This window comes from Schistosoma haematobium, chromosome 5 (genome assembly GCF_000699445.3).
Source record: "Schistosoma haematobium chromosome 5, whole genome shotgun sequence".
Classification (NCBI taxonomy): Eukaryota; Metazoa; Platyhelminthes; class Trematoda; order Strigeidida; family Schistosomatidae; genus Schistosoma; species Schistosoma haematobium.
The window spans coordinates 6,756,450-6,776,985 of record NC_067200.1 but is presented as its reverse complement, the minus strand read 5'-3'; the positions used below and the strand labels follow the sequence as shown (position 1 = coordinate 6,776,985).

The 20,536-nt window shown below is 34.5% G+C and overlaps 1 protein-coding gene across 1 annotated transcript in view; it reads right to left on the bottom strand.

Moving 5' to 3' along the window:
- Nucleotides 1-1,043: 1,043 nt before the first annotated feature.
- The window catches only part of MS3_00011117 (uncharacterized protein), a gene marked incomplete at both ends in the record, with an annotated part of 27,395 nt that continues 7,902 nt past the window's right edge, over nucleotides 1,044-20,536 (bottom strand). The window contains 5 exons of the mRNA XM_051219525.1: nucleotides 1,044-1,591; nucleotides 2,746-2,830; nucleotides 5,070-5,233; nucleotides 9,581-9,757; nucleotides 18,028-18,164. Of these exons, the coding sequence (XP_051064780.1) occupies nucleotides 1,044-1,591; nucleotides 2,746-2,830; nucleotides 5,070-5,233; nucleotides 9,581-9,757; nucleotides 18,028-18,164 (1,111 nt within the window). The remainder of the gene's footprint in view (nucleotides 1,592-2,745; nucleotides 2,831-5,069; nucleotides 5,234-9,580; nucleotides 9,758-18,027; nucleotides 18,165-20,536) is intronic.

The following is a 20,536-nucleotide window of genomic DNA, read 5'->3' as shown; positions in this document are numbered from 1 at the left end:
TTCCAGAATTTCAACGATGGTCTAGCTAAAATCAATTTTCGTGATTTAAGCAGTGAAAATGTTATATTTACATTAAACTAAAATCTGAAATCCCCCACAACTACAACCATGATCCATACCACAACAATCAAGAAATGACCTTTTAGTGAGGTTGCTATGTTAAACTCACATAGCTTATTCTGGCTTCCGGACAGGCCTTGTTAATTATTCATTTATCTACCCTGACTATTTTTATGTAAGCGTATGTGTGTTCATTTCCTATCTTACTCAGCACATGTCTGTAACTTGTTTTCGTTCGGCTATAAATATCGATTAACTCTTGGTTAAATCAAGTTGGTCCACGTGCCTTCTCCACTGTGTGCCATTTTGTTTTGCTTCGCTCTCTCTTCTTCGCTTCCTTCGCTACGTCTCTGATTGTTTGTTCCGATCAACGATTGTACAAAATATATGTATTCGAAATCCATTCTTGTATTCGACTTTCTTAATTCCATTATACACTAATCCGAGTTAAATCAATGATTATATACGAGGATTGGTGATATGTATATTTCAGTAGCGATCAACATACGATCTAATTAGACTCAGATATCAGACCACTAGAACTTACTCTGAATAAAATAATACAAGGAGTTGAAAAGAAACGTTTACTGGTCAACCATTAATTGGTAAACACTTCAAAAAATAGACACTATCAAATAGGTGTATGCATACATATTGAAAATAAAATAAAAATCATTAAGTAAAGGGATAAATCTAAAACCTCAAAATGCAGAAATCATTTGCTTCTACGGGAAATACACACCAACCTAGTAAACAGTAAATAAGAATAATCATACGAGACAAACACAACTACAGTGGGATTCAAACAACAGAGAGAGGGAGAGAAGAAAGAGAGTTAATGAGTAAGTCACAGTGTCCAATCATAAGCGAGTACATATAACGCTGATGAGTGCATATATATGTGTAGATGTAGATCAATTTCAGAAAGTTAAAAAATACCAATCTGTATATAATAGTAATGATGATAAAGTTAATCAACACTGTTACATTTCAGCTGAATTTTCTGTATTAACCACGCGTTGCATTAACCCGATCAATGTTTCCAATCCATGCCGAAAACCGTCAGTTAGTTCACAACTCCAACAATCCTTACTACAACCACCATTATCATTGACATCAGTAGATGATTTAGCTTTCCAACGCACAAAATCAATTAAATAAACCTCTGTATGTGCAGTATTATTACCACTACTGCCACTACTAGTGTTACTAATATTGCCTCCATTCGAAGAAATAGTAATATCGGAGTTGATAATATCATTTGAACTATTGACTGACTGATTGTCTACTGTTGTTGTGGTGGATGGTGATATAGGAGATGATGATGAACATGATTCAGAAAGACAATGGTCATTATTACTGTTGTCATTCGCCAATGATTCATGAATCAATAAAAGTGAGGAACGACAGAATGTGAGCTCTTTCGCACCATATTCGACATACCAATTTAAAATACGACTAAGTTGTATGATATAATTTTGAGCAAGTTTAACACTATAGGTAGGATCTGCACCTAGAAATGGTTTTACACCTGTGAAATGCAGAAAAATAATTACCTGAAGTGATACATGAAAAATGTAAATCATACGTAATCAGATTCAAATTCAAACAAAGAGGTTGAAAGTTCCAATGCAGAATAACCTCGGTCAAAAGCCAAGAACTGATACAAATCAGTCATCACAATGTATTACAAAGTCGAATATGATTGAGCTAAGCATAGATGTAAATATTAACACAATTTATGATTGTCTGTATGGAACAAGTCTTATATCTCTAATGAAGACACCTTTGAAACCGTATAACACAGATTTGTTATCACTATTCTAATATTCCTTTCACAACTCAACTTGTACCTTCACAACAAGTGCACATGATTTTGTGGTACTTGTGCAAACGAATAATTCCTCCGTACTTGATTTCCCACTCATTGCGAATTCCAAATATAGTACTCTCATTTGTGCTCATCCAGTTCTACTTACCTTAAATTGTGGTATTTCGGAAATTTCTAGTTAGTACATTCATCCCAAAACTTCTAATTATCATAGATTTTCACCGAGGTCGAATTGTTCAATAAACATTTTCTACTTAGTAAATTATTCTTTTCTTAGCAAGCTGCTGTACTAGTAGTTGATACTCTCTCAATCACCACTGATTTGTTTGTAGGGAGTGAATAATCCTTACCATTCGAAATTGATAATCTCTGAATAAAATCGGATTTTGAAATGTGGGTGGTATGATTCACTCGAAATTGAGGAGTCAACTAGCCATATAACCATACTAATCGTTCAGATCGATGAATGAGACTGTGTTCAAATGACACGGTGTTTTTGTGATATATATTATAGTTGAAGAAATTCTAAGATGTTCATGAAGCATTGGAGGAACGTTTCATGCTAGTTTATTACTCCTCACTAAGGCGCCCACACAACCTCATTACTGATCAGACACAAGGACTCCACGTCTCACCACGATCACCTAACCATCAGAACCACTGTGATGGTGTCCAGTCTCAAGTGACTCTCCTTGTTCGTGTAATAAATTTGTCTAATGTTCAGTCACATCTCTCTTCTACTGACTATTCCAAATGAATAGAATTATAGAGATTGAAAAAGATAGAAAGAGAACGAAGGGACAGAATGTTCAACAGTAAGTTAGTATCACAAACTACACAATATCATCACTAACAAAGTGAATAAACTTGTTCTGGAGTTAAAGTGCGTCCAAATGCTTTATTCAACTTGATTAAACAGTGATTCACTGAATCGGAAATCTGTAAAATAATGGAATAGGAAAATATAACAAAGTGATTCATACTGACGACTTTTGTATTTTTATATGGAACTATAAATATTGTCACATGATAAATGAGAAGTTTAGCACAGTTTGATTTTGTGTGTAATGGTTGGGTTGATGACAACATGGGTTCTTTGAAACAGTATTTGAGAAGATGTGAATCGTTCACGAGTGTGATCGTTGAACACTCGATGAACAGTGGTGAATACAAGTCATCGATCTGTTTATAATATATGACAAATAATGAACTTCACTTTGAATCTGTATTTTTCAGTGGTTGTTACTATCATGCACAGTCCACCTGACTCTTGTATACGGAAAGGAATTATAGTAAATCGTTCATCATTCATTTCTTTATATATATGTATCCATCTTAGGATTTAATAAAAATTGGACAATCAATTACTAAACTATTATTTCGTCATAGAAGTCAATTACATGGCTAAGTATTTCGAAGTCTCGATGCCGACATGTTTAAGCCCCCAGATGCTCTGGTACGGCCGAAATTGGGGAGAGTCAGCTCTCCCTCTCGATATGCTCTCACGTGGCCAGCGTATCCCAGGAATGTCCTACTCATTGCCTTCTCGCAACACGGGTGTTGTTTACGAAACTAAGAGGAAGAAAAACGAATTTCGGCGCTTTAACTGGGTTGGTGGACACTGAGATTTGGGAAACCCTGATTTCAAACCAATGGTGCACATGGCTCCAGGATCCCGTGGGAACAAATGGTGTATGAAACAATCGTTAGTCACTGGCTACCATGGTACTGTATCTCCTAACATTGTTCCACTACCTTGTGGATCAGACCTTCAGGTCGAAGGTTCCGGATGTGGCCTCCTAAGAAAACCACCTGCTTCGGTTTGGGCATCCAGGCATTATCATAGCCCACCCACAAATAAAGTGACATGTATGGCGCATATGTATTCGGTGCCCTTTTGTACCAATATTTATGTGTTCAAATAAATAAAATAAATAAATCAATAAATAAATAAGTTAATACACGTTCAAAGAGTCTAACTACGCTTGTTTCAATTATGATAACCAAACGAAACTCATTGACCAAGTACATGTTTATGAACTTGTTATTTATCCATACTTCATAATGTATAATGATGGGATGCTACTGTTTCGGCTCATATTGAGTTTGAAGACATTTCTTGATAGAAATTAATATGTTGTAGAAATTCTCCGAAAAAACCGAGGACAGTGAACAGACGAATAAACCTAGTTTAATAGTGTTTTGTGTTAAGGAAATTACTAAGAAGCTGTTGAGACTAAACAGAATGTGAGTAAAATTTCCGATTATCTAAAATCAGTAAGTAACCGTATGCAAGTATACTCTATTTATGATTGTAATGTTTTTATAAGGATTCATTCATAGTATAGTCCACCCTATAAATTGCAACTTACCGGTTTAACGCCTATCTAACTAGGAAGGATTTTTAGTATCCACATTTTAAAACTTAAATCAATGTGAATGGTAGATCATTTGGCTTTAATTAAGCTAATTCATTCTTTCTTGAATTATACTATCTATACTTAATGTTTCTAATACCACTGATACTGTTAGTAATTGCACTATTTTGGGATTTGTTTTGATAATCAATTCCATTTGATTGACTGATCAGGCTTCCATTTTAATTAAACAACCGTAAATTTTGATGACGATCACATTTCACTCACTATTGAATAGTCGTAAATCAAGATAAAATATCCAATTAGTGATTTTAAACAGTTGGGATCATGAGTCAATTGAAGCTAGGTAACCATGGAAAACCTGGAAGCACTGGACGGCCGTTTCGTCCTGTTGTGGGGCTCCTCAGCAGTGCGCACCGACGATCCCGCCCCCCGTGAGGTTCGAACACAGGACCTATCAGTCTCGCGCCAGACGCTTAGCCAACAAAACTCCTTCTGATCCAATTAGTGATTATGTAAAAATTTCATCGAATAACGTACAGAATAATGTGGGACATTATGAGTACTTTTAAATAGAAATCAAATTTTCGTACGTAAAAAGCCATCGGGAAAGCTTACGTACGAAGCAACAATAACAATCGACCCTATGATGAACATATCAAGTTGAAAAAATTATTGAAATTTTGATCTGTCAACTTATCCAACCTTTATGGGATAAATAAAATAATAATCTCTACTTTTTTTAATTCACAAATGTGAATCCCATTCAAGAAGTCACTGTGATAATATACAACACTTACCTGAATACCAGCTAACATAATACCTAATTCACGACGCCAAGTATATTGAAATTGATCGTCTGGGATTGTGTCTTCTGGATAATTAATGACTGTACCCATTTTAAAATCGCATATATTTGGTTGTTTGAAATCGGCCACCAGATCAGATAAAGCCATGTAGTAAGCTGTTACAAGGTATGAATATTATAAGATATTATGAAGTTTAAAAAATCACTCATGAAAGTGAAAAGTACCTTAATAGTGATTACTTACTTACGTCTGTTACTCCTCGTCGAGGAGCATAGGTTACTCACCAACACTCTCCATCCAACCCTATATTTCCAGTCGTTATTCATCCTTTTCATATCTACTTCTATTTCCCTATGTAATGTGTTCTTTGGCTTTCCTCTTTTCCGCTTCCCTTCAGGATTCCAAGTTAGGGCTTGCCTCGTGATGCAGCTTGATGATTTGCGTAATGTGTGTCCTATCCATTTCCATCGTCTTTTCCTAATTTCTTCTTCAGATGGAAGCTGGTTTGTTCTCTCCCAGAGAAGGCTGTTGCTGATGGTATCCCGCTAATGAATGTTGAGTATCTTGCGTAGACAACCATTTATAAATAGTTGTACCTTCTTGATGATGGCTGTTGTAGTTTTCCACGTTTCAGCTCCGTACAGTAGAACTGCCTTGACGTTCGTATTGAAGATTCTGACTTTAATATTGGTTGAGTTCCATATGTTCACCAATTGTAGGAATACGGCCCTTATGAGGAGAACTCAGAGAATAAAACTCCATCAAAATCATCCACCTGAGCTACGAATCTTCACCATCTCAATACGGCCCTTACTTTACCAATCCTTGTCTTTACGCTTGAATCTGATCCTCCTTGTTCATGGATGATGCTGCTCAGGTACGTGAAGGCTTCCATATTTCCCAGAGTTTCGTCATCAAGTGTGATTGGGTTAGTGTTCTCCGTGTTGTACTTGAGGACCTTGGTTCTCCCCTTGTGTACGTTGAGGCCTACTGATGCAGAGGCTGCTGCCACACTAATTGTCTTCATCTGCATTTGTTCGTTTAGTAGTGATTGGTTAAAGATAATTCTAGCACTCCATATTTTAGCATCGAAAGATTTATGTCTATGTAAAATAACATTTAATTAGTTCCTGGATTATTGACTACGATCAGTGTCGATAATAATCTGTTCGAGATAATTTGTAAAGGTTTGATTATCTTTCATGATTAATAAATTCAGAACTCCATTTTCACTTCTCATAGGGAAAATCAGCCAAATTGAGGATATGCGCATATTCAATTAATGAATCGTAAATGTGATAAAACATACATCACGAACTGAACTGTTAGTTACAGTTTAAGTAGTTAAACGGATGTTGAAGAACATATGAATGGTAACTGTTGGAATCCATTTATGAACCAATACAATACATATATTTTTATTGTATAATTGTTAAGTGATTAAACTATTCATATTCGTGTTTCTCTTATCATAAGCTTTATTTTGAGCTATGAAATATTATTATACGATTTACCGTTCTTGAGTTATGACCAGTCAATTAATTACAGTCTCCCATATCCACAGCCACTTTTGGCTAGATCTTATACAAGTGTTGTTTCCTATTTTATGGTACGATGTGGTCTGTTTGATTTGTATATAAACACAGTATGTTTGAAATACATGCTTCATATCGCAGAGATTGGGATTAGTGTTCTGGACTATAACAGGTAGGGCTAAGGCAAGAAGAAGAATCAATAAGGACTTAAGACTGCTCGTACAGGTTTACACGTCATTGGTCCGGTCAATGAGTCACCGTTCTCTAATTGACAATATCATTACGTTATATATTAATAAGGCACAAGGCTACAAGTTCTAACAATATAAATATAATTTTTGCTAATAGCGACCACTTTCACAACAATTCGAACCAGGATAGGATATTTTTCTTCTTGCTTAGACTCGACTACTTCAAAGCATAAATCATACAGGAAAGATTCTTTTGTTAAAGACCTCCCTGAAGAAATCTAATGATTTTTAATTATTCAATGAAACAATTATCACTTGGATACAAAAAAAATGATTTAGAATTAATTAACACCAATGAAAAAAACCCACATCGGAAAATAGAATTTTTCACTTAGTTCCCTCTTACTAAGCCATATCTATGAAATTTCATATCTTCAATAATAATAGATGATGAAGGTGATAGTTGAACGGTTTATTGGTTTAATTCTCTTCTTGTTTTTGTTGTTGAATAAATGAATTCAACAAGATGGACTAGATAGACTGAGAACATACCATCGTTAAATGTAAGAGAGAATAAGGGTTTCTTCCAGTTGATGGACTTCCCCTTATAAGTTTAAGATAAATGTAAATAAAAACTAAATCAAAATTAAAACTTGGTTCTGTTTTGAGCGATGTTTGATAATGTCTCGAGACACCAAGTTAAGCAACTTCTAGAATATCAATCGGAGGGTAGTGATGGATTGATAGATCTCAGTCCTATACAACTTTCTTCCATATTATGAATTTATCCATTCAAATAACCAAGTCTCCTATTGTTCCACCTAATCTTAGAAAAGGCAAACAATGTGCAATGTAGATAATTCTCTCAAAACGCGACTAGAACACCAAAGTTCGGGTCTTAAGGTAGTGAAGTTGAGTTGTCGTCACTGTACTCGTACACGCGTTGTCAAACCTCACTACCACTAACACAATGTTAGCACTTTGTACAAGAGATCCTTCAGAGAAAAAAAACGGTCAAACACAGAGTGGACATGTACTCCTAACATAGAGCAGAGCTGCAGTTGCCAGTGACAGCACATCAGATTTGTTATATAATCTGGTATATAATATTATGATGAGGTGCCAGGTCGAATGTCACTTGGTCGTCATCAAATCGACATGCAAATCACATCCAAGTTAAACAGTTTTCAATCCGTAGTTCATTGCTTTAAGTAGACGATATCTAAGCGGTGTGTAACGATCTTCAAAATGGATATGTTGAAAGTTTTTATACAGTTAAGTTGTGCCATTAGTTATCCTACAATATATATATGTTTTGTAATTACTCAGTCAGTCATACTCAGAGTAATACCTAGCACATATGTACATCTCTTCAAGTCACAACACTCCATTAGAACAGCAAGATCAAATAAGTTAAATAAAAAGAAAATGACACTATTCATGTGAAGAATTTGATAACCGTAAGGATGATCAAAGGACAGGATGAATATTGAGCATCTGAGTTGATGAGAATATAAAAAATATTCTACGTCTTACTATACTTTCCGATGATCGAATCACTATTCAGATGATTGAAGTGAATGATGCAGGGGACTAATCATCTATCTGAACATTTCTGATATAACATGAAACACTGGTGAAACTGATTAGCCTGACTTTTAAGGGTTTCCAACAGTCACTGCTAACCACTATCCATCTTTGCTTGAAAATCTTATGATTTAAGGCTAATCGAGGCTATTCTCACAGGATGCACATATGTCAACATGAGACTGACCAATTGGGGTCCTAAATAACAATGAGAAGATACAAGTAAAACAACACTAAGTGAATTTGAACTTCACCCCATCGCACAAGCAGGTGACTATCAGGACTCACTAGCTAAGTGAATAACGCGTTGGCGTTTGGAGCGAACGGTGCTCTATGATGCAGGCACATCCAGCTGACGAGTTCCAAGTGGGACGAAACGTGCGTCCCGGGTTCCACTTCTAGCCATTATCCATCTTTGACATTGGTTTTCTTTTCACTAAACAAACTACCATTTTTCAAATCTTCAGTTATAAGTTAACGAAACAGAAAATTATTTCAAATCATACAATACAGACTGATTTAAGTTAGACAACTATGGAAAACCAAAAAAGCACCAGATAACTGTTTTGTTCTAGTAATGAGCTTCTCATAAATGAACATCCAAGACTGTGATATTGGGGATTGAAAATAGACCTTCAGTTTCCTGCCATGCACTTAATCTCTAGACCAACCACTGAGCCAACCATTTAAATTTATACTTATGAACAATTAACTACTCTGAGAAATATTTTTCTAATGTTTTTGGTAGATAACTATCTAACACCTGACATGTACTGGGGGAAGAGAGAGGTAATTAAGATAAATATTCATACAATGACAGAATAAAGGTCAACAATAACCAGTGATGACTAAAGTCGACAGGATGAGTTGTCAGTCATATATGGAGAAATTCGAGTGATTCACTTCTACCTGAAGTTTATGGCAATGGTATTGTTCGGAAGAACAATGACAGTTTCACGATCTAACAATTCGGTTCACAGAATGAAATTCCATCACTGTATCTTTGTTGTCCGGATTTACTGAATTATTTGTTTTAACTGCTCATATATTGTTCTACTCAAGTGAATTATCGTGGTCATGGAAAACTAGACAGTGGAAGAACTCAATATAGGTATTGATGTACTATCCAAATTAAATATATCAAAGTTTGAACATGAAACAAACAGTATCATTAAAAATATATCATTACCTTTAGTTCCTGGGCATTGAAAAACTCCATAATAAGTTGGAATAAATTGACGAAGACGTTTGAGTGCTTCCGAAGCATCCGCAGAAAACACATTCTGGTAAAACATCACTTCACGCATACCTCTTTCACGATCTTGTAATGACTTGTAAATGATTGGTTTAGATTTATCTCGAAGTACTAGACAAATATATAACATTTGAAATATCATGATCAGATACATTAATTTAAAATTTGATAGTAACACATTTTAACAGTCTGTCAGTCGGTTAACAACAACATAGAACTTTGTACGTACGCAAATCAGTTCGAGTTGCCACACCACATTAGCATAGAGGTACGATTGTCGATTCAAATCCCATAGTGGTAGATGGAGTAAAAGTATAAGCAGTAATCAGAAACATTAGGGCTTGAAGATGTTATTCAAAGACTATAATCCAGTGAAATAAATTTGGAAAGAGAAAAAAGGGACATGAAGAATTCAGAAGATTAGAATTTGGGAGAACACAAGGAGTAGATGCACCTGCTCCATTGCAAACGATCTTGAGCCATGTCATTCAAGATCTCTTACGATCGGTTGCTATTGTCTCGTGGATCTCAACCAGGTAGTCTACACCTACCAACATGGCTTAGTCCACTTGTCAGTGACTTCATGGATTTGTGTCATGTTTTGGTCTGACGCCCCTAGCTTTCTTCTAACCTACACTATCCTACACCATAGAACATCGCTCGTCAGGGCAGTCGGTGATTAGGAATACGTGTAACACATGTCCCAGTCATCTCAACTGATGAAGTATAAAAGTGTAGATGATATTTCCACATTTCTGTAATAAAGAGGTATGTGTTTTATTATTAGAACACTTGTATTATGAATGGTTGAGAATATTTAGTATTGAAATCAGTGTTTATAAAATCTTTGATTAGAGTAAAAATGTATAGTTGTATGAATATTCGTCAGGATTTGAAAGAATCGTAGGGCCCAGTGAAATGTCATTAGGCTATTTACTAATATACCCATTAAGCGAGAGTTAAATATTATAAAGGAACTTTTAGAGTCCGATATAGATTTAAATTAATGCTACTAGTTAGATCTTCCATATATTAATGTTTAAATTTATGTTTACATTCCATCTTATTCGTTTCTTAAAAGAGATCTATATCGGATTCATCAATTTCACTCATTGTATCAGCTTTATTTATTCATTTATTTGTATTGGTTGTTTGAATCTTTCCATTGAGATTGATCAGTTGCAGTTCTAAATATCAATGAATAGATTTAAACAGTCAACACATATGAATTAAACTTCAATCCATTGTACAAAGCAGTAACTGATTTGATCCAGTAGCGATGACGTTTAAAAAGAATGGTACTAGTGTGATGCGTGCTACTTATATTTGATATAAGTAGTATATAACGCGAGTCAGAAATGTAATGTCTGGCAGCAGAAGATGGAGAAGATCAAGAAAGGAAGGGAGGGAATAGAAAGCAATTAGTATGAAAATGCAAGAACAACGAAGTTCTAGACAATTATTGGACATTTTGCAAATTAAGTATTATAGTATGGTTTTTCTATTTTGCCAAGTAACTCTGTAATTTTGTGCTAAATATAATTCGGTTGTCCTCACCTGTGTTCTACTTTACTACAACGGGTTTGAGTTCTGCAGTAAACATGAACTTCGCGATGCAGGTACATCCAACTAACGAATCCTAAACCCGACGAAATGCTTGTCCTAAATTTTACTGCTAGTCACCATACATCTCTGTTTATTTATCCATGCTTTAAAATTAATAAAATCATGAAATGTATGTTTCTACTTAAAATGTTGTTACTATTTTATGATTGAGATTTTTGTTGTAATCATAGGAAAGATTCAAACTGTCTAACAATATATTGGATATCATTCAATTGACCAAGAGATAGAATCGATGGATCAAAACCTCAATTGGTTCATTGAAAGAAGATACAACAACAGTGTAAATACAAGTATATTCAGGAAATCAACGGATTCTAAGAGGTACTTATATAAAAAATCAGTTTGCTCTCTTCTAACGATGATTATACTTGCTAGAAATCTGATGAACAGAAGTAATAAACTAATTACAAAGGTTAAAGATAAACAGACTGTATTACAACAAATCTTATCTACACTTAAAGCAATAATCATCTTAAATAGTTTCTGAGTAAATGATTATTGAAAATGAAAATATACTAGAATGCCGAACCTCTAGACCACTGAGCTGGCATCCAACGGTGTTATTGTCTAACATCAACCAATCCACGATATTCCGCGACCATCTTCCGTGGATGCGCACTGCTGAGGAGTCCCACGATAGGACGAAACAGCTGTCTAGTGCTTCCAGGTTTTCAATGGTTGTCTAACATCAGTCGGTTCATGATCTCAATCAAAAACTTAATAATCTCCACAACTCCATATAGGCAAAAGTCTATCACTGATCTAGTGATATCATTAGATTAGGATTAGTGATACTGGATGATAGGTTACCAAATGTGAAACAACATACCATGCGTTTAATACTTTATTTACAAAATGTCCATTAATTGTCTCAGCATTAATTGTTTATTTATTTCCGTAACAATTACTTTCTGTCCCCATTCTCTTCTAATCGATCATCTCAATGTTCTGTTGTAAGGCATTTCATTTCTGATTAGTGTTATATACTACTTATGTCGATATAAGTAGCACTTCATCACATGTGAACGAAACGTTCAAACAGTTCAGTATCATGATAAAGAAATACAAACAATATTTTTGAAACATATTCCTAACACCTCAAATAAACTTAAGCAACTTGAGAACAGATCAACAAAATATATGAAGAACAAATATCAGATGAAGCTGGTTAAATATTTGAGGAATTAAAACAATTTCAACTACATCATAGTAACTATTTATTAATATCAGAATGGGTTTTGTGGAGATTTCTAGAAATTTCACTAGTTGAAACCATGAGTCAACTGAAGCCAGACCACCATGGAAAACCTGGAAGCACTGGACGGCCGTTTGTTCTTAGTATGGGACTCCTCAGTAGTGCGCATCCACGATCCCGCACCCCACGAGACTCGAACCCAGGACCAATCAGTCTCGCGCCAGGCGCTTGACCAACTAGATCACTGAGCCGGCATCCAACGGTGTTAATTAATAGATAAATACATTGACTTCAAGATCTCTTACCTGAATCTTAATACTTAACAGATGAAACTATGATTTATATACATACCAATCAAATTAAAAATGGCACCTTATATATATATATATTTTTGGGTAAAATCCAACTAGAAGAGTTTTTGTAGATATTATAGCAATTTCAATGGTTGAGATCACGAGTCAATTGAAGCTAGACAACCATGAAAAAACCTGGAAGCACTGGATAGCCGTTTCATTCTATTTTAGGATTCCTCAGCAGTGCTCATTCACGATCCCGCTTTGCGAGATTCAAACTCAAGACCTATTAGTCTTGCGCGTGAGCGCTTAACTACTAGACTACTGAACCGACATCCAATGGTGTTAATATCTAACTTCAAATAATCCACGAAATCGAGCGACACATCAACCATTTAATCATCTATATGATGAAATAGAATTTTGGTATAATCTTAATTGATGACCTTATTTTGAAATTAAAAAGTGGTTGGTATTTCTCAAGGTTACTTTTAAAGACATTGAAAGGTATAATCCTAATCATTATATGAATAATCTGGTTCTATACATATTTCATCAACTAGTTGATTATATTTATAAGTACTAGTATGTTTATGATTTAAAAACAAAATCAAAGTCTTTGGTTATAACCAGAAATATGATTATTCTCATTGTTTTCAAATACAAACATATTCTCTGAACTTTATCAAAATCATCCATTTGAGGTACAAGTCTTCTCCACCATCTCAAAATACAGATATTTATATACATATGTATATATTGTTTTTGGAAAACTGTATGTTTTTCAGATTCACTTGTCTCATGACCTTAGTATAAATGTAATGAACAAGATTGGACAAGCTTTTATTAAACTACATACATTCATTGATAATGTTGACTTTGATTATTTCCTTGAAGAAGCTTGAACTAGTTTATTGGAGTTGGGGGGATTTTTCGTGTTCTTTTAATAATAATAGTTGAGATGATTACAAATATGATTTTTATATGATCTCAACTATTGAAATTACTATAATATCAACAAAAAGCCCTTTCTGATAGTATTCAACATATGCACATCAGTGACTAGCTTCAAAAGGTATTGCCTGGAATTCTAGTGAGAAGCAGTGACCAGTAGAGTTCAACTGGGTCTATTGTGAGATAGTAACTCATTGAAGACAATGGTGGGTGTGTGGCTCTATTTCGTGGGTTGGTTGAAGTTAGACATTAACACCGTTGGATGCCGGCCGAATCCGTGGTCTAGAGGTGAAGTGTTCGTGCGCAAGACTGACAGGCCTGGATTCGAATCTGGCGTGGCGTGATCGTGGGTGTGCACTGCTGATGAGTTCAATACTTAAACGAAACGGTCGTCCAGTGCCCCCAGGTTTTCCATGGTTGTCTAGCTTCAACTGACTCAAGATCTCAACTATTAAATTATATATATATATATATTAGTGTATGTATATGTGTGTACGAAGTACATTCGGATAATGAGATTACCTGAATTCAGTATTGATAAACACACTTAAACTCCTTTAATACATAATTACCTACTAACACATTTAAATATCTTATGTAAAGTGTAATCGATAAACGAACTCATCAATGACGGCAGGAAACATCCACCATCCCTACATTAACTTTCTTTGACCTTGTATGATTATGCTTTATTTATTCACCAATCATAATTTTATGTTCATCATGAATGGTATTAAATGAATTGACTTATTTCTCCTACACTCTAGTTACTATTCGGTATGTTATTTATGTCTCTTTTCTTTTCCTGTTTAGTAGACTGTATTAATTGTTTGTTTTGTATACAAACAGTGTTAATTTACGTTTTAAAAACAGATATAGTTTGTCAAGCCAAATAGTTGACTTGTTCTGACTTTGGCTAATCTAAGACTTTATGTTCGATAGTCTAGGGAATAGGTTAGAATTACATCTGTAGGAAGTTACTTCCTACATCCTGTTAATACTAATATTAATACTAACACTACCACTACTACTACTACTACTTCTACTACTACTACTACTACTACTACTACTACTACTACTACTACTACTACTACTACTACTACTACTACTACTACTACTACTACTACTACTACTACTACTACTACTACTACTACTACTACTACTGCTCTACTGCTGCTGCTGCTGCTCCTGCTGCTGCTGCTGCTGCTGCTGCTGCTGCTGCTGCTGCTGCTGCTGCTCTGCTGCTGCTGCTGCTGCTACTCTGCTGCTACTGCTACTACTACTACTGCTACTACTACTACTACTACTACTACTACTACTACTACTACTACTACACTACTACTACTACTACTACTACTACTACTACTACTACTACTACTACTACTACTACTACTACTACTACTACTACTACTACTACTACTACTACTACTACTACTACTACTACTAATAATAATAATAATAATAATAATAATAATAATAATAATAATAATGGCTTTATGCGATATTATATGGTTACCACAATTTGGAATTCTCAGCACAGAAAAATTCAACAAATTCCTTTTACAAAACAAGAAAGGAAAAAAATCCTATTTACACCAAATTAAGTCAATAAACTACCTGGAACTAAATGGAATGTCTTTGTTATTTTTTTTTGAATATTAGAGTCTGAACTACTTTGTTATTAGAAACATGTTTAAGAATACAAGTTGTTGACTAGTAGTGCAGCTTTAACAACCTGTTCATCACATAGTATAAGGTATTGTAGAGCTTTTGTATCTTTACTCGAGCGCATGGATTTTAATATATATTTACGTCTCGTTCTACCAGAAGATATACAAGGAGAAAGATATGAATGAAGTGGATGGTTAGTATCTAATAAGATAACACATGCTATGAGTTTACAAGATTTTAGATGTCTCTCTACAACCATATTAATAATGACCTTTGAAAGATTCACCACACACTCCAACAACTGCCTTCAGAATTCTTCGCAATACAGTAAAGTCTCTCCTCAAAAGCCCGGGAAAGAACAATAGAGAGGAATAGTAAAGTATAATAGGTAATATGCAAAAATTCATAAATCGTAAAAGTAAATATTGAGTAGTGCTAAGAGAATGTACTCTCTTTATATAATATGTTGAATGGAAAACTTTCTTCGATATCAATAAGACATGAGAAGATGAAGAAAGATCAAAGGAAAAACTTACATCAAGATAAATGACCTTTAACAGTTTCTATTACAGAATTTCTAATAGTGCAAATTTTACAAGATTCTAACCGGGTGTTTTAGTGCTATTCATGTTTTCGGCTAAAATTAGCAGTTTGATATTTAGAAGGATTAACTTTGAGACCATTAACAATAGACTATCGTTTAACGACAGAAAAGAGCTAAGTTATTTCAAGGGAGTTTGAAGAGGCAGAAACTTGCGTACATATTGTGAGATTGTCCACATATCTAATAAAAATATTTTCTCAAGAAGATGGCAGATCATGCAGAAAAAATCAGAGAAGGAAAAGAGGAAAGATCAACTCCTTGTGGCATACCTTCATGAGTCAATAGAGACGTTGAACACTTTTTTCCAAATACGATGTGCTGTTCACTTCCATAGTGGTAGGAACACGTCCATTTAGTTCTCCAGCTGTCGGTGTAGATGCTAATAAACTTTTCAAGTATTAGTTGTCTTGGAATAGAGTCAAAGGCAGAAATATAGTCTAGAAACACTCATCGGACATACTATTTGCCCCTTTCCAAGCTGAACAGCATATTATGATGCAGAACAACGACAGCATCTAAGATGGTTCTTTTGCATTTGTATGCAAACTTATACGGATCAACGTGCTCTTGCAGTGCAGGTTTAAGTGGGACTAGTAGTAACTTTTGTATTGTTTTGAGAAAAGGCTAACTTAATGCTATGGGTCTAAAGTTTGCATTCTTATCTCCAGATATTTTCTTTGGTATCGGGATTAGCTTTATCTTTCGCTACATCTTATGTATGAGATTGGCTGAGAAGGATTTGTTAAACATGCTCGTGAATGGATAACACAAAACATCAGCACATTTCTTAAAGAGGTGGTTTTGGACTTCATCAGGTCCTAAACGATGGGATGAATTAAGTGACTGAAGAAATGTTTTCACATCAGTTTTAGCAGAACTGAAGATAATGAGTCATTTGTAAATAAATCCCATTTTGTCATACAAAACATGTTTTTCAGATGTTGTATATTATATTCTCAGTAATCCCTGTATTTAGCTTTCTTTGTTTGATCTAAGAGCTTACGCTTCTCAAGCTCTCTATATACTCAATGTAGAACACGAACAATACAATGATCAGAACTAAAGAGTACAGCACATTTACGAGTCACATATATTCACATATGATTAATGAAAACTAAGTCTAAATACACATAAGAATGAGTGAGAAAAGTGGCTACAGTTTGGTGACCTAGTGATGAAAAGAAACTACAGTCACTTGAGCTAAAACCATCAAATATCAATGAAAGTGAAAAGTTGAAGGCAGTAACAGCAAATTTGTCGAATTCATCAATGAAAACAGATAGTGTTGATTAAGTGAAGTTTAGAGTCACATAAATGTTGATAACACAAACATACTTGTATTTGTTTAGGTGTTTTAGACGATGTCTTAAAGTTAAATAATCGATAAGGTCGTTTGGAAACTTAGAACACGGGAGATTAGATCAATATCAGTGAAGCCGATTATTAGAGTTAGCGCTAACTTGATGCAAATCATTTAGCGAATACAAGTACTTATACTCACCACTCTAACACACTTTGTGTGAACGATAGTCATACTACCACACGAATTAAACGAACAAGATAAAGTATGACTCAAAATTGCAATCCATCACATGACAGTCAACTTCATTAAAACGGCTAAGCAGTCACCACGTTTGTCGGTATGATTCATACAGTGAGGAAACCTGTATGCAATCAGTAAGTTTCAGAAACTCCATGCAATCGATTCTTTCATTCTCATTCCTATGACACACAATTACTCTGCAATTTTTGTAAACTACGTAAGCATGCTCAATGCAGAATGAAACGAAAATTGTCACCTCCCTACACAAATTAAAGTATAGCGAAATAATTATGTGACCGGATAAATAGGAAATAACCAGTTACCAACAAAACATCTAGCATCATACGACCCTTACATCCAACTAGTTACTTCGAAAATCACAAAATTCATCTTGTGGAATTATGTGAAACATACTGGGTATCATTACCTAACAATAGAGATTACTAGTTTATAAATAGTGTTGTAACAGTCAATTACTTATACTAAACAACTTACTTTCGAAACTACTTGCATTTTCTCGAGAATGACCAGCCACCTGGAAGGCATATGATTCCGTACATGTAGGTAGAGGAGGAACATCACCAAACATTATCGATGTGTTTGATAAACAAACAACCAGTTCCTTTAGAGTCCTACAATAAAATACAAGATGTGGTATATTCTAATTCATTTGATGTCAATGAGATAATCCTGTCTGATTTTACAACCACTACAAAAAATACTGTACAAGTTTATTAGTCCAGGTTCACCTCTTAAGTTAACCAGCCTTATTAGGATTTCCTGGAAGGATAGCTTATGTTGAACAAATACAGGAAACATTTGAAAACCTAGTTTCTTCAATTGGGGAGAATGAGACAAAACGTCAAAGCTATAAGCAAAGAATCGGTTTGATTCGTCACCAACCACCAAAATGAAAATCTGGAAAGTATCTCTAGAATTATTGACTTCAGGAATAATATTTTCAGTTTTTGAGATGTGATTTTCAAGATCTTGTAAAAGAGTGTATACTTCATTACAACGCATGGAATATTTTATACACAACTAGTCAGTCATATACTACGTAGGATCTATTGCAAATATACATTAAATCGATTTTTCATTTCACTTCAGTTCAGCGAGATGAAATGAACGAAACAGGTACAATGGTATATTCACATGGTGTTGTTTACTTGTAACGCGATGACGTTCAAAGCGAATGATACTGAGTTCGAGTCCCGGAGTGGACATCAACCCTGAGTTGCAGGTACATCCCGAACTGATGAGTTTCAAATAGGACGAAACATGCGTCCTGGATTCCACTGCTAGCCACTATTCATCTTTGCTTAGATATAATAGTAGTTGGAACGGTAGTCATATTAACAGTAGTGTTAAAAACAAACAATGTTCGAAAAAAACAAACGATATAATTCGATAAAATCACTTAGTTTGTGACAAGAAAACTGAACACAAAAAAATTTTGATACTAAATTCCTAAGGCTAGACAAAGAACAGAGACCTCAGTACCACTGTAATCAATTTTAAGCTGACTTCATGTTCTTACTTACTGACTTTACTTACGCCTGTTACTTCCAATGGAGCATATGCCGCCGACGACTTCATGTTCTACCACCAATTAATTAATTTATTTATTTGAATACATTAATAAATATCAGATAGGTTTTGTGGATATTATAGTAATTTCAATGGTTAAGATCGTGAGTCAGTTGAAGCTAGACCACCATGGAAAACCTGGAAGCACTGGCCGACCGTTTCGTCCTATTGTGGGACTCCTCGGCAGTGTGTATCCAAATCTTGCAGGAGGTGAGGTCTAGCTTCAATTGACTCATGAACATAAATAAATATTGGTACAAAGGGGCATTGAATACATATGTACTACACAAATCACTTGATTTGTGTGTGAACTATGATACTACCCGGGTGCTTAAACCAAAGTAGTTTCTAATATTAATTACTAATAATGATCAACATGTTTTTTTCTTATATGATGGAGAAGATTTCTAGCTCAAATGGATGATTTTGAATCAATCGACATTGAGGTGTACAAGATAAGCTGTGATTCATATGTAGAGAAATTCGAATACTTCACTTCTATCTAAAATTTGTGCTAATGATATTATTCAGAAGAACAATGAACTCTCCACAACTAAACCATCTAGATTAGAGAACAAAACTCTAACAAAATTTATCTTTAATGTTTAGATATTCCATAACATTTATTTTGTATACAAGTAAGTTCAGCCAATTGATGATGATGATGATGATGATGATGATGATGATGATGATGATGATGATGATGATGATGCCAAATACATAGTCTTTGTGTAATTAAGTCGATAGAATTCTTAACCGTTTCTAAGCTATTCATTACAAGAACATAGAACAGTATAGTAAAACAAAACAAAAAAAGGCATAAATAAGGGATCATAAAATGTATATACATACCAAATAGTAATAAATAATTGTTACAAAATGAATTGAATGGAAACTATTCATATTTATAAATAAGATACTATTTAGTGATTGGATAATAAACAATAACCATTTCGAGGTCAAATTGAGTTCAAATAGTGGGCGTTTCAAAATAAAATATGATTGGTCAATTCATTTTCTGAACTATAATCAACATTCTATGATTAGATTCAACGTTACACCAAAATATCTGACATCATTTATTCCCATCTAATTAGATTAGAACAAATTGTAGGTTTCGAAATTCATATCTATTTTTTTCTAATTTTTCTTTGGTACAATATAGAATTCTTAGCACAAAGTATTTCAACAAGCATCTTAGTTCTTGGTTGATCCTGATGATAAATATTGAGTAGTCGACAATTAGATGTTAGCAGTTCAAGAATCTGGCAGCATTATTGATGAACACGGAGGATCTGATGCAGATGTGAAGGCAAAGATCGGCAAAACAAGAGGAGCATATTTACAACTGAAGAACGTCTGGAACTCAGAACAACTCTCAACCAACACCAAGGTCAGAATTTCCAATACAGAT